Source organism: Lutra lutra, chromosome 1 (genome assembly GCF_902655055.1).
Source record: "Lutra lutra chromosome 1, mLutLut1.2, whole genome shotgun sequence".
NCBI classification, from domain to species: Eukaryota; Metazoa; Chordata; class Mammalia; order Carnivora; family Mustelidae; genus Lutra; species Lutra lutra.
In genome coordinates, this window is record NC_062278.1 from 171,345,387 (window position 1) to 171,366,870 (window position 21,484).

Below are 21,484 nucleotides of genomic sequence, written 5' to 3' on the forward strand. Positions count from 1 at the left end.
CTAGGCCGTGCCAGTCCCGGACCCACTGCTCCGGACCGGGCCCAGGTTGGTCTCCCCGCACCCCGTCCCCGCGGCCGCAAGCTGCGCGCGCGTCCGGCCTGGGCGCGGGGCAGCCGGCCCCCCACCCCCACCCTCGGCCCTACCCCTGCCGGGCCGCTCCCCAGCACTCGCGGGATAACCTCTGCCCACAGTCCTCCCCTCGAGGCCCGGGCTGCCTGCCGGCCCCAGTCCCTCGTACCCTTGGCCTGGAAAACCTCTCTCCTCAGCCCTGGCCCGCCAATCCTAGGCTTCCCCTAGCTTACACCCAGTCCTGTCTTCGGTGGGACCCCTCCTGACCCCCGCCCTGTGTTCAGACCCTGCAGTCCCGGCCCTCGACTCCCCACTAGCCTCATCCTGATTCCTCCACTTCGCCCTCCCTGTCCCAGCCCCCATATCACCTTCCCAGTCCCCCAGTATCAGCCCCTCATATCCCCTTCCTATTCCCGCATAGAAGCACCAACCCCCCCCCCCCAGCGCCTTTCTAGACGCCCAATACCAAATCTTCTTTTACCCCTAATACCAGTCCCCAATTTCCTTTCCAAGCTCCATTTATACAGCCCCTCTGCTCATACCCCAGTACCGGTCCTCAGCCTCCATTCCATCTACCCATGGTTCCTTACTACTTGCCCAGTTCTGGCCCCCAAACCCCCTCCCCAACACCCCCATGACCACTTTCTAGCTGGCCCCCACTTCCAGCTCCCATATCCACATCCCATCCCCCTCATCCCAGCCCCCCAACTTTCACATGTCCCTTACCTAGGCCCCCAGTTGGAGATCTTTACTCCCCTCAGACACCGCCCCAACACTCAGGACCCCCTCCTGGCCCCTCCATACTACCCCCTAGATACTCCCAGCTCCGCCCCAGGCCCCTCCTTCGAGAGTTCCTTGGCTCAGGGCCGCTTCTCGCGTGCGTCCCCAGCTCCCGCCCGTCAGCCCGGCAGCCCGGCGGTCGGTCCCGGGCCGGCGGCCCCCGCCAGCCGCCGTCGCCGCCGCCGGCCCCGCCCCCGGGCACCATGCTGCCCTCGCAGGAGGCCTCCAAGCTCTACCACGAGCACTACATGCGGAACTCGCGGGCCATCGGCGTGCTATGGGCCATCTTCACCATCTGCTTCGCCATCATCAACGTGGTGGTCTTCATCCAGCCCTACTGGGTGGGCGACAGCGTGAGCACCCCCAAGCCTGGCTACTTCGGTCTCTTCCACTACTGTGTGGGCAGCGGGCTGGCGGGCCGCGAGCTTACCTGCCGAGGCTCCTTCACCGACTTCAGCACCATCCCGTCCGGCGCCTTCAAGGCAGCCGCCTTCTTCGTGCTGCTCTCCATGGTGCTGATCCTCGGCTGTATCACCTGCTTTGCGCTTTTCTTCTTCTGCAACACGGCCACGGTCTACAAGATCTGCGCCTGGATGCAGCTCTTGGCAGGTAGGGGAGGGGTGGGGGTGGAACCCCTAGAACAGGCGCCCAAGACCGGGCTTCTTCCTTCCAGGACCCCTTCTTGGAGGGGTCAGAGAGATTCTGCTCCTCTGTCTAAAGACACACCTCCTTGGCTGTCCCTCAGCAGCCACTGGGGAGGGGATTTATGAGAGAAACACCTTGGGGCAGGAGGCAGAGCCTTAGAGCTAGGTCTTTGAGTTTGTGTGCTTGGATATGGGCAGACTGTAGTTACTGATGGGTTAGTGTTATGTTAGAGTGTCTGCGGGTCTCTGAGAGTCTCTTTTGGCTGTCTTAGGGGAAATAATTATCTGAATGAGGAGTTACTTTAGGAATGAGCAATTTCTATTGTGTCAAAAAGAGCATGAGTAGGGGGAATTAGGAGATCTGACTTTGACCTTTATCTTGCTGACATTATCAACTTGGGTGTTTCACTTTACTTCTCTGAGGCTAGGCTTCCACATCTGTAAAACAATGGAGAAGATTCCAAGAACAAATGAAAGAGTATCTTGTAAACTTTGAAGTTTTGTATTAAGATAAAGGAGCTTGGAAGATATGCATGTCTATAGTGTCTATCCAGTGTTGAAATGTGGGTGGTGGACAGCTCGGGGGTCTTGGGAGGGCAAGTCTCCACCTGCTACCCCCCACCCAATGCAGGAAGGGTTCTGGTGCTATGCTCAATGGGAATAAATCCCTGGGACCCTTTGAAATGTTTAGCTAGGACAGACATCTTGCTCTAAGAACCGGAGAAGGGACCTTTGGGTAAGAGAACTGCTGAGACTGTATTCCAGGATCTGTTAAAGTCCCCACCCCCACCTACCTTTCGATCGAAGGCAGATTTTGAAGATTCAGCAGCTTGGGCATTTGCCTAATTGCAGGCAGGAAAGAGGTGGGCTGGGGAGAGTCAGGTCAGGATATAGCAGGAACGGGGGAGGAGGACTGGTGAGGTTAGGAAAAGTTTGGAGCCCTCCAGGAATGAGAAAGAGTAGGGAAAATGTGATGATCATATAGTAGAGCTGGTTTTTCAAAATAAGCACCTCAGGGCATTCAACAAGTGTGGGCCTCTTCAAAGAGACTCCCTGCAGGAGGTGTTATATCACTTGCTGATGATTCCACTGCTCAAAACATTGTAGGAAATTGTCCTTGGAGTGTGGGGTGTGTTTTCTTGAACATCATCATTGAGGGAAACCTCCATCTTTTGAAGGAAGAATATGATTTTTCAGAAATGGCTGGAAGTTGCTTAGGGCCAAGTGTAGAAAATACAATAGTGATCAAATTGAGAATTGTCACTTGGGATGAAAGCCAAGGTATGAGAGCAAAACCATGAGGCTGGTTTGCTTCCCCAAGAGGACCTTTACAAATACAGGGAGGAATTACTGTCCCACTGGAAGAATTTCTCAAAGTCTTAGAAGGACTACTTTGAAGAAAGTGTTAATTCAGATGAGGACATTGTAATGAGCTTGTTTCAAATCTATCTCACTCCATCTACTTAGATATGAGTCTTCTAGGATCTTTGAAGGTGAGAAAGGAGAATTGTAGAGTGTAGGGGGTATGTCTCCATATTTCTCTGTGGCACATAGAAGGTAATTTTATGTATTTCCATTCTATTCTTCCTCCAAAGACAAGCTGGAAAGAATATATACCTACCTGGAATCCTCAGTCCCTCACCCTTAATTTGGATTAATTTGCAGAAGGGATGCTAACCTCTTGACCTTCCAATTCTCTGTAATTTATGTGGGTTTAATCTTAAGGATTTGATGAAGTGTCCAATAACCCCATGTAATTACAGAATTTCAGGGATCATAGAGATCAGCTCCTTCAAATCCCACCTTCCCCTCCCCCCATCTTAGGAGACTGAGACTAGAGAAAAGGTCTTACCCAAAGTCTCATTGCCAGGAGGGGAGTAAACTAGGTCTTGACTCCTGGCCTGGTGCTCTTTCCTTTGTGTTGTTGTCCTGAGGGCTGAGGAGTCCAGTTAGCAGAGTTGAGCAGTTTGTTTCATTTTGGTTAGAGATTTCTGAATTCTCTGGGTAAGTGACCAATTCACTTCGTTTAATGAAGTGACATCAGGACTGGAGCTAGAGCATTGGACTACGAGTCATGGGATGGGGTCTTGCTTGGCTGATTCTGCCTGAGTGATTCACTCTGCAGTAGTAAGCAATTGTTTTTAGCTTAAATCTCAGTTTTGTCATTCTTACAGTGGGAGACTAATCAGTTACATTAGTGGATTCAACGTATCTCTTTCAGCCCTGTGTGTCTCCTAAAACAGCTCTTTTGCCAAGATCGTTCTATTCAGAAAGTAAGAAATCAGTCATTCTCAGAGGAACTGCAGAGCGGCAAAAGACCTTGTTTATATCAGGAAAGAATTAGAATTCTTGTTCAAGTAAACCTTTATTCAAGTATTTTAGATTCTTCTAAGTGTAGAGCCCTGGACCATTGGGAAAATTCAGAGATACTTATTCCTCTATTTATTCTTTATCTGCTCTGTGATCATCCCTGTGCTAGGGGCGACAATACTGAGATGATCCTGATCCCCAAGGATTTAGGTCTATATCATGAGATCTCCACTCTCAGGAAGCTTACCATCTAGTTGGATCACTATAGTGTTCAGCATTTTTTCAGTGACAAGTGACAGAAATCCAACTCAAAATGGCTTAAATAAATAAAAATCAAATAAAATAGGGATGGTAGGGTTTTGGGCTCATATAAAGTATCTTTCTTTATGAGTATCTTGCTTCAGGGGTTCCTGGCTGACTCAGTCAGTGGAGTATGGGACTCTTGATCTCATGGTTAAGTTTGAGCCCCGCGTTGGATGTAGAGATTACTTAAAAATAAAATCTCAAAAAAAAAAAAAAAAAAAGGTAACTTGCTTTAGGCATGGATGGATCCAGATACTCAAATAATGCTATTAAGAAAATGTCTATTGCCATTTCTTGGTTCCTCTGTGTCAGCTCATTTTTAAAGTCCACTTCTCTCCCAAAGGTGATAAATAAGGCTACTCACAGCTTGGAATTTACATTGCTTTAGCTTAGCAGTGCCTGTGGAAAAAGAACATCTGTTAGTCAGTGGTTCCAGCAAAAGTTCCAGGGCTGATTCTCATTGGCCCAGGCTTTGGCCAAGGATTCACCTCTTAGTTAATCAATATGACTTTGTCTAAGGCTTCAGCCATATTCCCGTCCCTGGAACACATGGACCAACAGTGGAGAAAGGTCAGTTCCTGAAAAGAGAAATCAAGTGTAACCGCTGGTAGGACAGGCGCAGACAGAAAAGCCTCACTCTGGAGAGTCTAAGCACTAATATGTCCTGGCTGTAAGTGCTGGGGAAACCCGGGAGGTGGCCCCTTCACTGGGAGGTGAGGCTTGAGTGGGAGGTGCGGATGTGTACAGGTGCGAGGTTGGGGAGAGCATTCTGAATGGAGAGGAAGATCATGGGCAGAGACACGGAGGTGAGAAAACCACATGTGGCTTGGGGGTGACCTCCAGCTAGGGGAGAAGTGGGAGGAGAGGGGAGGAAGGAATGGCAGAGGCTACAGTGGACAAGTCTCTGAATAGTGGGTCAGGCATTTGGACTTTCATCAGCAGGCAGCTCCAAGCTACTACAACTCTTGTTATTATTCAGGAAAAACAGTTAATATTTTCTTAGCCTTTGCTGTATGCTAGACCATGTGCTAGACATGGACATGAGTACTATTATTTAATCCTCACAGTGATATGGAGTAGGTACCATTATTACTCTTTTGTAGAAGAGAACACTAAGCCTCAGAGATGAGTCATTTGTCCAAGGTCATACAGAATGTAAGTGGGAGAACTAGGATTGTAACTTGGGCTGTCTGATTCGAAAGGCCAAGGATTTTTGAAAGCATTATAGAGGGGCATTAGTGATGGGGGCAGTGGCAGGAGGTTTTAGGCATAACACTCAAATGTTAAGCAGAGAGGCTGAAAACCCAGGTGGCTCTTTGTGGAGTCAGGGGCCAGCTTCTCCAGGTATCTCTGCTACTCTGGACCTGGTCTTTCCCACTTAGTGAGAATACACAAGGTACCAGCTTTGACGCTAGACATTTCTGTATTTGTTAGACAGCGCATGTTCATTTGTTAAAGTGACTTGCCCAAAGGTCACACATCTAGTGAAAGGTGAAGCTGAAACTTAAAACAAGTCTGAATGGATCTAGTTCTTGCTCTTACAACCAAACGAACCTGGGAGAGGATACACAAGTCACAAGACAGAGCTGTCACCTGTCCATGCTCAGTGTTCACCCGTGGGCTGGGTGTGGTTAGCCAAGGGGAGGTTGCTGGCTGAAGTAGAGGTTCAAGCTGGAAGCCTGGTTGAGAGTCTGGGGGCATAATGTGGGGAAGGGTTTAAGAGCAGAGGACTTAGAATTCTCTCTCTGCTCCTTCCCAGCTGTGTGGCCTTGGATAAGTGGGTTTTCCTCTCTAGGTCTCAGTTTCCTTATTGTAAAAGGGAGATTATTGCTATTGTTTTTAAAGATTTTATTTTTAAGTAGTCCTACACCCAACGAGGGGCTTGAACTCACAACCCTGAGTTCAAGAGTCCCGTGTTCTACTGACTGAGCCAGCCAGGGGCCCAGGGGAGATTACTATTGTATTTACTTCAGGTGGCAGAAAGAAACAAAATGATGGCTGTAAAAGCACCGAATGTGTTCATAGTGGACAGTGGGCATTCAGTAAACGGTCACATCATCTCCGTGACACAGTCTAAGTGAAGAGCAGCTTGTGAGGAGCTCTTGCTGCTCAGGTGGGAGAGTTTGAACTTGCTGGGATGATCAAAGGCCTTGAGAAGTCATAAACTGCCAGCTGAAAAGGGTCTTGCCAATTAGCTGCCCAGCCGCCTTTTTACGGAAGAAAAAAAATCTAGTCCTGGAGAGAAGAAACAAGTTCATGTCACAAAGTGAGGCTCTGCTTCCCACAGAAGGGAGATGATTCTGACCATAATTCATTCAGTACTGAGCACCTGCAGTATGTCTGGCCCCGCTCGGCGGCTGGAGTCACAGCCCGGAACAGGACAGTGGGCGCTGGGGGAGACCGAAGGTGGGGATGGCGGTGGCGGGTTGGCGATCTGAGGACGAGTACCTTCCAGCCTTCCAGGTGTGTGCCTTCATCACCAGGGGTTTCTGGGCTGGGAACAGCAAGGTCACTGCTGGTTAGCGTATTTACCCACATTCCTCCCCATTTCTTTGGGGGTTTGTTTCGGATTTGGTTTGGGAGTCTGTTCACCCAGTATATCTCTGTCGCATGTGCATGAGCTGCTGAGCACATCGAGGGGATTTCTTTCTTCCCCGATCCATTGTCTTTCTTCCTCCCCATCCTGTCCCCTCTTTCCTTTTTTCCACTCTCCCTCCCTGCACCCTTCCTTTCTCACATCCGTCCTTTACTGACAGCCTCCTCTGTGTCGGGCACAGCGCTGGCCTCCGGGAATCCAGAGTAAGAGTCCCCGCTGCCACACAGCTCACAGGGTCATGGGAGAGGCAGGGAAGAAGACAGATCATCGCTCCTGTGTGCATGGCATGCGAAATGACTGAATCAAGCCGAGAGTATTCTGGGGGCACGAAGGGAACACAGTTAAGGACAGCCAGGGAAGTCTTCCAAAAAGTTCCAGCATTTGAGCTGAGTCTTGGGAGGATGGGCCGGAAAGAGAAGGGCAGCCAGGCAGAAGAGACAGGCGTGAAGATAGAAAATAGCTTGGTGTGTTTTATGTTTTGGGGACTACCAACAATTAGGGCAGGGAGTGGTGAGTGTTCAAAATGGGAAGCTAGACCGTGGAGGCTTCTAAGCCATGGTCGGGAGTTTATGGACTTCATCTGTCAGCATGTATTTTTTTGAAGGTTTTTTGGGGGAATAATTAATTAGGCATATGATACAAAATTCAAAAGGGAAAAAAAGGTAGACAATCAGACATCAGTCTTCCTTCCTGTCCTCATTCCCCACTGGTCCTCCCAGAGTTCTCTGGGGCAGCCACTGTCACCAGTGCCTTTAGTATCTCTTCCAAGAAATCTCGGAAATAGACACGCAAATGCAGACACTTATTATTATTATTATTGTTATTTTTGCTAAAATGGCATATTAGTTATCTATAACTGTATAACAAATTACTCCAAAACTTAGTGGCTTAAAGCAACAGGCCATTATTTTTTCAGTTTCTGTGAGTCACAGGAATTTGGGAGCAGCTCAGATGAGCAGTTGTGGTTAAAGGTCGCTCCTGAAGTTAGAACCAAGACTGCAGCAGGGGCTGTGGTCATCTAAGGGTATCTGGGGCTGAAGGACCCACTTCTGAGCGCTCTCATGTGTTGGCAGGAGACCTCAGAATGAGTGACCAAGGAGAGAGAAAGGAAGATGCTACACTGCCCCGCTCTCCGTTTTTTTTGTTTGTTTGTTTGTTTTTTGGTAACGGTTTTATTGCGCTGTAACTCTATGCCGTATAGGTTATCCATATGAAGTGTATAATTCAGTGGTTTTCAGCATATTTATAGAGTTGTACAACCATTACCACAACCAGTTGTAAGATATTTTCATTACCTCAAGAAGCTTTATACCCTTTAGGTCTCACCCCGGCAAAGCTCTCCCACCCAACCTCCCCAGCCTCTACGCAACCACTAACTGACTTTCTTTCTCTCTATCTTAGCCTGTTCTGGCCATTTCATAGAAATGAAATCATTCAAGGGCACCTGGCTGCCTCAGTCTGTGGAGCATGTAACTCTTGATCTAAGGGTTGTGGGTTCAAGCTCCACGTTGGGTGTAGAGATTACTTAAAAATAAATTTTAAAAAAATTTAAAGATTTTTATTTATTTATTTACTTGAGAGAGAGTGAGAATGAGAGAATTCACAGAGGGAGGGGGAGAAGCAAACTCCCCGCTGAGCAGGGAGCCAGATATGGGTCTCGATCCCAGGACCTTGAGGTCATGACCTGAGCCGGAGGCAGAAGCTTAACCGACTGAGCCACCCAGGAGCCCCTTAAAAATAAAAACTTAGGGCGCCTGGGTGGCTTAGTGGGTTAAGCCGCTGCCTTCGGCTCAGGTCATGATCTCAGGGTCCTGGGATCGAGTCCCGCATCGGGCTTTCTGCTCAGCAGAGAGCCTGCTTCCCTCTCTCTCTCTCTCTGCCTGCCTCTCCGTCTACTTGTGATCTCTCTCTGTCAAATAAATAAAATCTTTAAAAAAAAAATAAAATAAAAAAATAAAAACTTAGGGACGCCTGGGTGGCTCAGGTCATGATCCCGGCGTCCTGGGATCGAGTCCTGCATTGGGCTCCTTGCTCAGCGGGGAGCCTGCTTCTCCTTCTGCCTCTGCCTGCCACTCTGTCTGTGTTCACTCTCTCTGACAAGTAAATAAATAAAATCTTACCAAAAAAATAAATCTTAAGAAAAAAACAACCCAAAAACCCGAACAAATGAAATCCTCCGTCATGCAGTCCTTGCTGCTTCTTTCATTTCGCAGGATGTTTCCAAGGTTCGCTCATGTCGTAGCACCTGCCAGTGCTTTATTCCTCTTTGTGGCCATTTATGGCCACAATGTTGAAATATATGGATAGACCACATTTTGTTGATTCATTCATGGGTTGATGGACATTTGGGTTGTTTCAACTTTTTGGCCGTTATAAATAGTGCTGCTGTGAACATTGGTGTACAACTTTCTGCATGGATGCACGTGGTCATTTCTCTTGGGTAGATACTTAGGAGTGGAATTGGTGGCTCAAATGGCAACTCTATATTTGACATTTTGAGAAACTTCCAGGTTGTTTTCCAAAGTGGCAGCACTATTGTGCATTCCCAGGAGCAATGTATGAGGGTTCCTATTTCTTTATACCTCATCAGCACTGTTGTTACCTGTTTTAAAATTATAGCCATCCTACCGGCTGTGGACTGGTGTCTCATTGTGGTTTTGATTTGTATTTCCCAAATGATTCACGGTGTTGAGAGTCTTTTCATGTGCTTACTGGCCATTTGTATAGCTTCTTTGGAGAAATATCTATTTAGATCCTTTGCCCATTTTTTAAACTGGGTTATTTTTCTTTTTATTATTGAGTGTAAGAGTTCTTTGTATATTTTTGATACAAGTCCCTTATCAGATATATGATTTGCAAATATTTTTTTCCATTCTGTGGCTGTCTTTTGTCTCTCTTGATAGTTTCCTTTGAAATACAAAAGTTTTGAATTTGTACAAAATCCGGTTTATCTCTTTTTTCTTTGTGTTCTTGTGCTTTTGGGGGCATATCTAAGAATCTTTTGTAAATCCAAGAGCACAAAAAAATTTTTTTTTAAAGATTTTATTTATCTATTTTAGAGAGAGAAAGCATGAGAGCTCCAGCAGGGGGAGGGGCAGTGGGAGAGGGAGAAGCCGACTCCCCGCTGAGCAGGGACCTGAAGAGGGGGACGGTGCTTAATTAACTGAAACACCCAGGCACCCCAGCTGACGCAAAAAATGTACCTCTGTTTTTACCAAGTTTATAGTTTTAGCTCTTACATTTAGGTGTCTGATCCATTTGAGTTAATTTTTGTATGTGGGGTAAGGTTGCATGTAGCTCCCCTATTGTCCCAGCACCATTTATTGAAAAGATGATTCTCTTTCAATTGAATAGTCTTGGCATCCTTGTCAAAACTTAGTTAACCATAGATGCATGGGTTTACTTCTGGACTCTGTTCTATTCCACTGCTCTGTATGTCTGTCTTTACTCAAGTACCATAATATCCTGATGACTGCTGTTTTGTAGTGAGTTTTCAAATCAGGAAGTATGAGTCTTCCAACTGTGTTCTTTTTTGAAGATTGTTTTGGCCATGACACTGCCTTTTATGTCCCAATCAAGATATCACATACCATCACCCCACCATACTATGTTGTTTAGGATTGTTCCACTTTAGTGTATAAAGAGCTATTTTTTCTCAAGAGCTGCAAAATATACTTTTGTATAGATTTGTCATCATTTATCTTATCAATACTTAAGTTGTTTACAATATTTTGCTATAACAATATTTCAGTGGATAATGTTGTATATAAATAATTTGACACATATGTGCATATAAGGACAAAATAAAGACCTAGGGCAGAATTATTGGATTAAATGGTCTGTGTATTTATAATTTTGACAGATCCCGCCATAGTCCCCTCTGTAGGAACTGTACAGAGTTACCCTCCCAGCAGCAACATATAAAAGTACCTGTTACCCCACTTCTTGTCAACAGAATATGTTATCAGATATTTTATTTTTGCCCACCTGATGTGTAAAAAAATACTCTTATAGTAGTAATTGGCCCTTCTCTAATTATGAGTGAAGTCGAGCACCTTTTGTATGTATCCTTTTTAAAAAAGATTTTATTTATTATTTGTCAGAAAGGAGAGAGAGAGAGTGAGTGCACAAGCAGGGGAGAAGCAGGATCCCCGCTGAGCAGGGAGCCCGATGTGGAACTCAATCCCAGGACCCTGGGATTATGACCTGAGCCAAAGCCAGCTGCTTAACTGACTAAGCCACCCAGGTGTCCCTACATATATATCATTTATATAAACTGTCAGCTCATATATATATTTCTATCAAGTTAATGGCATTTTCCCTCTTGGATATGTGAGAACATTTTGTGGGGCACCTGGCTGGCTCAGTCAGTAGAGTGCGTGACTCTTGATTTTGGGGTTTTAAGTTTGAGCCTCATATTGGGTACTGAGATTATTTAAAAATGAAATCTTTAGGGGCGCCTGGGTGGCTCAGTGGGTTAAAGCCTCTGCCTTCGGCTCGGGTCATGATCTCAGGGTCCTGGGATCGAGCCCCGCATCGGGCTCTCTGCTCAGTGGGGAGCCTGCTTCCTCCTCTCTCTCTGCCTGTCTCTCTGCCTACTTGTGATCTCTGTCTGTCAAATAAATAAATAAAATCTTTAAAAAAAAAGGGATCTTTTTGTATATTAAGAAAGTTAACTCCTTGTCTGTGATATGAGTTACAAATATTGTTTCCAGTTGATCTTTTGACTTTGTCTATGGATGTTTTCCCCATGGTGAAACTTGTTTTTTCTCAACATATTCTCATCAATATCTCAAATTGTCAGTTCTGTCCTGGGTTTAGTGTGGTATCTACAACAGCCTTGAAGTGTTTTGAGCTGAGTGGGGGGGTACATATCACATCTGGCTATCAGTGGAGAGGGTGATTTGGAGGAGTTGGAAGGGTCAAGAAAACAAGGACTGAAGTATTCTCGTTCTGAAACCTCTCATTTGTGTCTTTTTTTTTTCATCCCCATGTTATGTTATTCATCATTATCAACCTTACTTTAATCCCAGAGAAGTTTAATGGTATAATGAGAGTCCTGGACCAGGAGTCTGTGCCTGGCACATAGTCGGTGCTTAATAAGTGTCTGTTGAATGAGTGAATGATGACGTCTAATTTAAGTCCTAGCTCTACCCTCCACTCCTTTGGAGGCAGCATATTCAGTGGTTAGACAACCTGAATTCGAATGCTAAGTGTGGCATTACCAGCTAAGTGTCTTTAAGAAGGTTACACATCTCAGTTTTCTCATCTGTAAAATAGGGATAATAATAGTAACTACCTCGGGGGCTGTTGAAACATTGATTGTGAATATTGTACAGACCTGGCACAAAGGAGACCCTCAAGAACTGTTAGCACTTATTATTAGCTGGTGTGTGACTTGGATCAAAACACTTTGGCTCCCACATTCCATTGTCTGTGCTACAATAAGGGAGGACAGATGGAAGAGTGGGAAGACTGAGAAGATAAGCCTGAAGAGGCAGGTAGGACTGGCTATGGAGAGCTTTCAAAGTTGGGTCTTGGAGTTTGGGTCTTATCCATATGTGATGGGCATTTGCTTTTATTCTTTATTTTTTAAAAAGGATTTATTTATTTATTTATTTTGAGAGGGAGAGAGAGAACAAGAGGGAGGGGCAAAGGCAGAAGGAGAGAGAATCTCAAGCAGTCTCCACACCTAGCACAGAGCCCAATGCTGGGCTTGATCTCATGATCCTGAGATCACAACCTGAGCCGAAACCAAGAGCCAGATGCTTAACTGACTGAGCCACCCAGGTGCTCCATGGGCATCCGCTTTCAGGCATGGGAGTCACCAGGCCCAGATGTTGGATTTAGTAAGATGACTGAGGTGGCCGCTGCAGGGGTGACTAGATGGAGGCTTGATGGGAGGCAAGGAACCTGTGGTCCTTGTGAGAAGTGCTAAGGCAGCAGGGAGAGAGGAGGAGGAAGACGGGAGACCTGTATGGGAGACCAGCGGCTATCCGGCAGGGAGGATAAGGCAGGTGTTACAGATGACTCCAGGTTTCTTCCCTGGATGACTGGGTCCCTGGACTGATATTCCCAAACATGCAGGAGGTAGATCGGGTCAGTTTGGGAAATGTTGAGTTGGCAGACCCTCTGGTGTGCAAGAGGAAAGGTCTGACAAGCAACTGGTATTCGGGCTGGGAGCCCAGGGCAGCAGTCTCCGCTGGAGACGGAGATGTGAGGCACCATCGAATGAGTCTAAGAGTGGGTGAAATTGCCCCGTGGAGAGTATGTGCTGGGAGAAGGGGAGAGTCTAGAAACACCGGCCTTTTAGAGGCAGGTGGGGGAGGAGCCAGAAAAGGAGCAAGAGCAGCTGCTCAGATTAGCAACTGAGAAACGGAGAAGGATGGCCTTGAGAAAGGACACGTGCCTGGAGGAAACAGAGGGGGACCCAGAGGAACAGAGCCATCTGAGAGGGCTTGGTCTGAGCTGGAGAACCAGACAGGCTGCGGGGAGAGCAGCAGGAGACTTCTGACCAGACCAGAGAGAAGATGGGGCTAGGGGGAGCCAGGACAATGGGGATGCATGGATGGGGTGATTCAAAGGTTATTAAGAGGCTATGGGCTCCAACGTAGGCTAGGCCTGGGGCTGGGGAAGTAAATACTGAATACGGTTCCCAAATGATAACCGCACAAAATGATGGTAATCTGTGACACCAGATATAATTATTTGTCTTCTTTTTGGGGGGTAAATTTTATTTTAATTCCAGTATAGTTGATGTACGGCGTTCTACTAGTTTCATGTTTGCAGTATAATGATGTGACAGTTCCATACATGACTCAGTGCTCACTGCAATAAGTGTCCCCTTAATCCCCTTCACCGATTTCACCCATCCCCCCACCCACAATTATCTGTTTTCTGAATAGTCCCCCTCCTAAACTGTAGTGTCCTCAAGATCAGGAACCAGGAACTGGGGACTGGATTACATTGGAAGAGCTTCTCCGAGGAGGGAACAGTCCATACAAAGGCCTCCAGGTGGGGCTGAACTTGACAGGTCTTAAGGGACAGAAAGGAAGCCAGTGTGGTCCGGAATGTAGGGAGTGGAGGCCTCATGGCTGGAGGGAAAGGTGGGCAGCCTGTGGCAACGCTTTGTTCTGAGTGCCTGAGCTTTCGGAGGGCGCTGAGCAGGGGCGTGGCACCGTCCATTTCTGAAAGTTCACTGTGGATGCTGAGCAGAGAACAGCTGATGATGGGGTAAGTGTGGGAGCTGAGAAGGAGTTAGGAGGCCACTGTGGTCCTCCAGGAGGGAGATCATGGCAGCTTGGACACATGGGTGCAGTGGAACTGGAGAGGAGAGGTCGGATCATCCTGGATATTTTTGGAGGTCAAGTTGGTTGACCTTGGGTATGGATTAGATGTGGGGGTGGGGGGAGGGGGAGTGAGGGTGCCTCCTAGCCTCTGGGTGCTGGATGGGGGATGGTGAGCCCAGGCACAGGTGTCCCGACCCCCAGCATCCCGGGTTGATACAGGCATTAAAGTTGGGCCTGGATCTTCAGTGAGTTGGAGGTGACTGTTAGGAGAGGCCCTGTCTCCTTCAGAAGAGCAGGGCCTGCCCTGGGGAAGCAGAGCCAGCACTCAGCCTTGGTAGTGAGGGGCCTGTAGACACCCTCCTTCCCTTAGCGGGGCTCAGCCTGTCAGAGGTTTTCTCTACAGCCCCCTAGGGCCAGGGGTGCTGGGGAAGCAGCGCCTTGAAAAGCGGTGGTCCCAGTGTGGACAGATTCTTCACTGGGCTCTCCTCAGCCCCACACGCAGCCTGATCCTTTCCTTAACCCCAGGGAGGGACTCACAGGGGACACAAGCAGCTGGCCATGAGTTCTGTGCTGCGTTGCTCTGTGTGCCCCCCTTTTTCTAAGGCCTTTACTGCTTTGTAATGTTATCATTGTTCTTTGTAGAAAAACTGGGGACTATAGATGAGCAAAATTATATCCATAATCTCACACTCCCAGAATCAGTCATTCTTAACTGCCTGGCCCACAGTCCGAACGGTGGAGAGTACTGGTTACTGGCAGATTCTGGAGCCAGGCTTACTGGGTTCAAACTTGCCAGCCGGTTTTGCATCTTACCAGCTGTGTGACTTTGGATAACTTGGATAACCTCTCTGTGCCTCAGTGTCCTCATCTGTAAAAAGAAAATAATAATGCAGATTATTGTGTGGATGACATAAAGTACATAAAGTCCTATAGTGCCCGGGATGGTAAATGCTGTATGACTGTTTGCTCTAACTATGTAAGTGTTTTTTCCCTGAAGTGAAATTATATTGCATGTTAATTTTTACAGCCTCTGGAAACCTAACATAGCATAAGTATTTTCTGTATCATTAAATCTTCCTCAATGGCTACCTGAGGAGATTCATATTCAAGTTTCATAGCTGAGTGACATTCTGGGACAGGAAAGAACTGTATTCCCATATTGCTGGATATTAAATTGTTTCTTTCTTTCCATTCTTCCTTTATTATTTCTCCCTCTCCTCCTTTCTCTCTCTCTTTTTAAAATTTTTATTTTTAAAGAAGATTTTATTTATTTCTTTGAGAGAGTGAGCGAGAAAGCAAGAGCACAAGCAGGGAGCAGTAGAGGCAGAGGGAGAAGCAGACTCCCCGCTGAGCAGGGAGCCCGATGTGGGGCTCGGGACACGGGATCTTGACCTGAGTGGAAGGCAGACTTTTAACTGACTGAGCCACCCAAGTACCCCCCTCTTTTTTTCTTTAAAGATTTTATTTATTTATTTATTTGACAGACAGAGATCACAAGTAGGCAGAGAGGCAGCCAGAGAGAGAGAGAGGGAAGCAGGCTCCCTGCTGAGCAGAGAGCCCGATGTGGGGCTCCATCCCAGGACCCTGATATCATGACCTAAGCCAAAGGCAGAGGCTTAACCCACTGAGCCAGCCAGGCGCCCCACCCCTCTCTTTTTTAAAATTTATTTTTATTTATTTTAGAGAGAAAAAGGGCATGCAGTGTGGAGGGACAGAAGGAGAGGGAGAGAGAGAGTCCCAAGCAAACTCCATGCTGAGCACTGGGGTGGGGGGCGGCTGTGGGGTGATTCCCCCTGAGATCTGAGACTCAGATGCTTAACTGACTGTGCCACCCAGGTGCCCCTCTTCTTTCTCTTATAAGTAATAATGTGACAGACATCCTTGTAGCTTGATCTGAGAGCATATCTGTGAGCTTTTTCTTCAGATAAATTCCCGGAAATTGGCAAGGTCAGTCAAAAGGGGTTTTCATTTTTATGTTTTTGTGATTAAGCCATTATTTCCGAGAGTTACATTTGGCCTGTGCATTGCCATTCTTTGTTGCTTTAATTATTTTCATTCCAAGTGAGTGAGAATCTCTAGTAATAGTCACCTGTTAGCAGATAACTCCCACCTACCTCACGGCTTTGATAGGTAACTCTTCACATGGTTCTGAATCCAAAATGTGCAGCTGTTGTCAGTTCAGTGTCTCCTCCCCTCCTGTCCTCTTGCCACTCTGTTCCTCTCCTGAAAAGTAACCAGTGTTATCAGGGTCTTGTAGGCCCTTCCAGAAATAGTTTGTGTCCATGCAAGAAAACAGTCCCCCTCACCAACCCCCGCACACACTCACATCCCCCCCGCCAAATGTTAGCATCATTTTGCATCTGTTGCCCGGGACCTTGCACTTCACTTAGCACATCCACGTGCCGTCCCACAGCAGCACATAAAAGGGCTTCCTTCCTCCCTTCCATGACTGCTGGGCGTGCTGTCGCATGGATGTGCTCTAACCAGTGATTTCTTGGTTATTCTGAGGTTTACTTCTTACCCACTATGGTATACAGCCTTTTTTAAAGTCAGGTTTTATTGCAGTATAACACATTTAGAGAAAAGGACAGAAAATGTCCCCTCTGTGGCTCAGAGAATTTCCACAAAGCGAACCTGCCTGTGGAAATAGCATCCAGATCAGGAACCTCATGTCCCCATCCAGTCACTGCCCACAAAGGTAATCACTTGTCTGGTTTTCCGTCCTGTACGTGAGTTTTGCCTGTCTTTAAACTGTGCATAAAGGGATCACACTTTTTCTCAGCTGTGTGGCTCTAAGATGCAGCAAATTTGTTCCTCCTCAGGCAAGGTTCTGTTCCCTGAGCGTCCTCACCCATCCTCAAAGAGGTGCCCTCTGGCTATGTCCTGACCTGGTAGGGGTGCGGGGAGCAGGGTCCCTGCTGTCTCCCCTTATAAGGTTACTTACCCCATCATGAGGCCCTACCCTCAAGACCTCCCCAAACCCTAATTACCTTCCAAAGGGCCCACACCCAAATACTATCACACCCGGGGTTAGGGCTTCAACACGTGAATTTTGTGGGGACACAATTCAGTCTATGGCAAACCTCTGTGGAGTCTGCCCAGGGACAGAAAGCCCTGAGGACACGCAGTCTGACCCCCAGAAAAGGGTAGCCACTGTGGTGTGTCATGCATGGAGGGGGCAACTGAGCCAAAACAGAGGCCTCCCTCTTGGAGTGCCCAGCTTAGCAGATGTCCCTTGAGGATGGTGTACTAGTGTTACAGTGAAATGCTATTAAAAGAACTGAGCATAAAATGCATCATTAAGGGGCGCTTGGGTGGCTCAGTGGGTTAGGCCGCTCCCTTCAACTCAGGTCATGATCTCAGAGTCCTGGGATCGAGTCCCGCATCGGGCTTTCTGCTCAGCAGGGAGCCTGCTTCCCTCTCTCTCTCTCTCCTGCCTCTCTGTCTACTTGTGATCTCTCTCTGTTAAATAAACAAATAAAATCTTTAAAAAAAAAATGCATCATTAAAAACCTTTCTATAGGGGCCCCTGGATGGCTCAGTGGGTTAATCGTCTAACTCTTGATTTCATTTCAGGTCATGATCTTGGGGTCACAAGTTCAAGCCCCCAAGTTGGGCTTCATGCCCAGCATGGAGCCTATTTAAAACAAAACTAAAAAAGCTTTATACGAGGGTACATTTATAGCACAAGCTTTGAAGAAAATAAACACGTGAGTGTATCATACATATGCTCTTCTTAATTCTTCACTACTTCTGGTCTCACTCAACTTTCATTCCCAAATTCCTTTTAACTGTCTTTTAGTTTCTTAATTTTTAAAAAAAGCTTAAGAGGATTTCATGGCCTGGGATAGATGGAAAAGGATTGGACATAATAATGGAGTTTTTGTTACAGAAGTAATATATGCAGATATTAGACACATTCAATAGCACAGGATGGCATAGAATGCAAAGTGTCCCCTCCCTCCTCCCTTACTGCCCACCACCCAGTCCACACCTCAGAGGTATCCATCATTAAACTGCTTCCCTATACTTCTAGAAGTGTTTACAGATATGTAAGCTTCTATGTGTATTCTTTTTTTTTTTAAGATTTTTCTACTTATTTGACAGACAGAGATTGCAAGTAGGCAGAGAGGCAGGTGGAGAGAGAGGAAGGGAAGCAGGCTCCCTGCTGAGCAGAGAGCCCGATGCGATGCGGGGCTGGATCCCAAGACCCCAGGACCTGACTGATCATGACCTGAGCCGAAGGCAGAGGAGTCAACCCACTGAGCCACCCAGGCGCCCCTATGTGTTTTCTTTGAAAAATGTTTTTAAATTTCACGAGTAGTATATGAAGACATTCACTCTGAAAAGCTGAAACACTTAAAGGCTAAAGTCCTACCCCATCCCTGCCAAGAAGCTACTACTCTTATAAATTTAATTTCCATTTCCCCTCAATCTTTTACATACAGGTCCACGAGGCAGATAGATCATGTCATTTTCTGTATTCCCTTGCTGATTTTCTTTTTCGCTCTCCCTCTCTCATGGCAAAGTCCACATAACATAAAATGTGCCATTTTAGCCATTTCTCAAGTGCACAATGTTGTGTAGCACATCTATCTCCCCATCTTCCAGAACTCTTTTCATCTTTCAAAACTGAATCCCTGTCCCCTTTAAACACTAACCCCCCCATATTCCTTCCCCAGACCCTGGCAGCCACCATCCTACTTTCTGTCTCCGTGAATTTGACTGCTCTAGGGACCTCATGTAAGTGGTATCCTACAGTCTTTGTCTTTCTGTGACTGGCACATTTTACTGAACATAGTGTGTCGGGTTTCTTCCATGTTGTAGCACGTGTCAGAATTCCTTTCCTTTTTAAGGCTGAATAAATAACATCCCATTGTATGTACAGATCACTCCCTGGAAAAAGGCTCATCTCTTTTGTCTAAGAATTCTTTTTCTCAAGAGCTGCCATAACCCATCCCCACTTCACCAGTTATAATTTAGGTTCCTCTTCTCACCTGCTAATTGATTCTCAAAAAAAGCACTATGAAATGAGTAGGATATCATGACCCCCATCTTACAGATGAAGAAACTGAGGCCCAGAGAGGTAAGCTGACTTGCCCTAAAGCTGCACGGGGAAGAACAGGAGTTCCGCTTCCCATCGAGGCCGTGCACGGTGGCCAGTGTCTCATGGCTCCAGGGAGAAAGGCTCAGTTTGGTGCTAGTATATCTTTAACTCCTCTCACACTATTAAGTCTCTTAAACAGAGAGAGAGCTCAGAGCATTTGGCAGGCAAAAGTATCCAGCTAGAATCTAAGAACATTGTTTTGGTTTCATTATATTTATAGTTTCCTTCTATTTGTGGCAAATGATCCTGGTTTCCTTTTCTATGATAGTGATATAAAGCTTACTTTTTAAGTAAATGCCTCTAAGTTAAAAAGTGAGTCTATTAAAAGAAAAATGTTAAGTAAAGACCTGTCTGGGTTTAAATACAGATCCCACCACTGACTAGCTCTGTGACATGGGATATGAAAGCTGGTTCCTCGGAGCCCATTTTCTCATCTGTAAAATGAGGATGATGACTTTTCCTGCCGTACAGATTCGTTATAGCATTAAACCAGATCATGATGTCAGGAGCTCTGCACCCTGGCATGTACTTAAGCATGTTATGCTGTTTGTGAATGTTATTACCACAGCATGAATATTCATATTATTAATTTTGTCACAACCCTTTCAGTCAGTGGACTGTAGGGTGATGGATAGAGATGCCCCACCCAAGGGCCCCTTCCCCTAGACCAGTGGTTCTCAACCAGAGACACTTTTGCCCCCCGGAGAACGTTTTGCAATGTCTTGGAGATGTTCTTCTTGATGACTGAGGGTGGTGGTGCCATGGGCATCTGGCAGGAAGAGGCGAGGCACAATACTGAACCTCCCGCCAGGCATAGGACAGTCCTCATTGTGAAGAATTCTAAGGCCAAGTGTCAAAATTGCTTCCATTGAGGAGTCCTCCTCCACATGGCACCCTGAGCCTGGGTCTGTGTCTTCCAAGAGAGACTTGAACTCAGACTCCAAAGACCTAAGCCTCAGGTTCCTCATGCAGGACGTGGGGATGCTGAAACCCACCTTGCCTGCAGTCACTCCATCTTCTGATGCTTGAACCTCAGCAAGGTCACTTCCTTGTCCTCAGCTGTCTCTGTAGTAATCAATTCCTCTCTTCCCCCAGGTCCAGGGAAACCATCTGATAGGCTTTTTTTCCATTTGCTTGACTCCTGGGTGTTTCCCATTCCCCCAGTGGCCTCTGGAGCCACATAGCCACCCAGTACTGGGCTGCAGAGCAGAGGAGGCAGAGTGAGTTAGAGATGGAGAGGCCCCACCCCCACCCTTTCCTAGCACGCGCTTCTTCTGGGTCTCAACCCCTAGTCTGCTTCCTGGCAAGCACTCCTTGACATGCATAACTATTCTGTTTGTGTGTCCTTGACATGCATAACTATTCTGTTTGTGTGTCGACTTGATTTTATTCCTCCCCACACGTCTCTTCTCCTGGGGACCACGCCTCCAGTTTCCCCAGCACCTGCACGGCGCCCCGCACATAACGCAGTCAGGATTTACATGTGCAGTGTAGGAAGGGAGAGCCGGGGAGAGGAGAGGGCGAAGGGGCTAGATCCAGAGAAGGAAGAGAAGCAAGAAAAGGAAGAGAGAAGAGAAGGGATGTTGAACGAATGTTAAATGCAGAGAGATCTAACTAGACAAGGGGAGGAGGACCGAGGGTGACCCCCAAGCGCAATAGAGACAAGCCCGCGAGAGAGTAGGGCCGTAAAGAGACAGATGAAGAACAAGAAAGATAAAAAGGGTGGACCGGAGGAAGGAACCGGGAGGCACGCGACCGGGGAGAGGCACGTGAGCGGTGAGCGCGAGAGTGCCAGCGAGAACGCGCGGGCGCAGGGCCACGGGAAGGAAACTCCGTGAGGGCTGAGCGGGGGCTGCGGAGCGGAGAGGCCCGCCCTCGGGAGCCTGGCGGCGCTGTTGCGAGCTGGGGATGCGGGCGCAGTCTCCATGGAAACGGGGATGCTCCGGGAACGAGAGGAAACGCGGCACGCGGGGAAGGGCGGGGAAGGGAGGGGAGGCGGAGAGTCTGGCTGGGTTTGGCCCTTTCTCAGGCTCTTTTCCTTCCCCCAGACTCTCGCTGGGGAGGCGGGTGCGCGCGACCTGGGCAAGAGCCCTCGGACACCCAGGCACTCCTTCTCTCCCCGTCCCCCTCCCCGGGCGTTTGACCCTCCTCCCGTCTCCGACTGGGGCCTGGAGGGTCCTGCAAAACAAAACAAAACAAAACAAAAAAACCCAAAAAACCGGGGAGATACGCGGGTTGACCTCTCCAGAGGCTCCTCCTACGGAGCACCGCAGGGCTCAGTCCGTTCTCATCAGTTTCCCTAAAGCCAGCCCCAGGGAGTTTACCTGCCCACAGCTCCCAAATTTATGTCTCCAGCACTGATTCACCCCCACCCCCACCCCGAGCT

The 21,484-nt window shown here is 47.4% G+C and overlaps 2 protein-coding genes and 1 long non-coding RNA gene across 3 annotated transcripts in view; 1 reads left to right on the forward strand and 2 right to left on the reverse strand.

Annotated features, from left to right (window-relative positions):
• On the reverse strand, positions 1-1,054 carry LOC125104196 (myosin heavy chain IB-like). Its single transcript, XM_047736708.1, has 2 exons — positions 877-1,054; positions 1-215 (listed from the first exon to the last, which is right to left on the reverse strand). Exons 1-2 carry the CDS (start codon positions 1,052-1,054, stop codon positions 1-3), a joined length of 393 nt encoding a protein of 130 aa, XP_047592664.1.
• Positions 976-21,484, forward strand: part of LHFPL4 (LHFPL tetraspan subfamily member 4) — a 27,472-nt gene continuing 6,963 nt past the window's right edge. Inside the window, exon 1 of the mRNA XM_047745815.1 lies at positions 976-1,458. Within this exon, the coding sequence (XP_047601771.1) occupies positions 1,053-1,458 (406 nt within the window). The 5' untranslated portion in view covers positions 976-1,052. The remainder of the gene's footprint in view (positions 1,459-21,484) is intronic.
• LOC125109145 (uncharacterized) lies at positions 14,839-20,242 on the reverse strand. The gene is made up of 3 exons (XR_007130136.1): positions 20,094-20,242; positions 16,106-16,214; positions 14,839-14,859 (listed from the first exon to the last, which is right to left on the reverse strand). It is a non-coding gene; the product is annotated as an uncharacterized LOC125109145 (long non-coding RNA).

Excerpts from the sequence above, each read along its gene's own strand:
- LOC125104196 (XM_047736708.1), bottom strand. The coding sequence starts at position 1,054 with ATGGTGCCCGGGGGCGGGGCCGGCGGCGGCGACGGCGGCTGGCGGGGG. Across the intron at positions 216-876 it reads GAGCTGGGAGTATCTAGGGG|GCAGCCCGGGCCTCGAGGGG; the intron begins GTAGTATGGAGG and ends TGGGGCCGGCAG.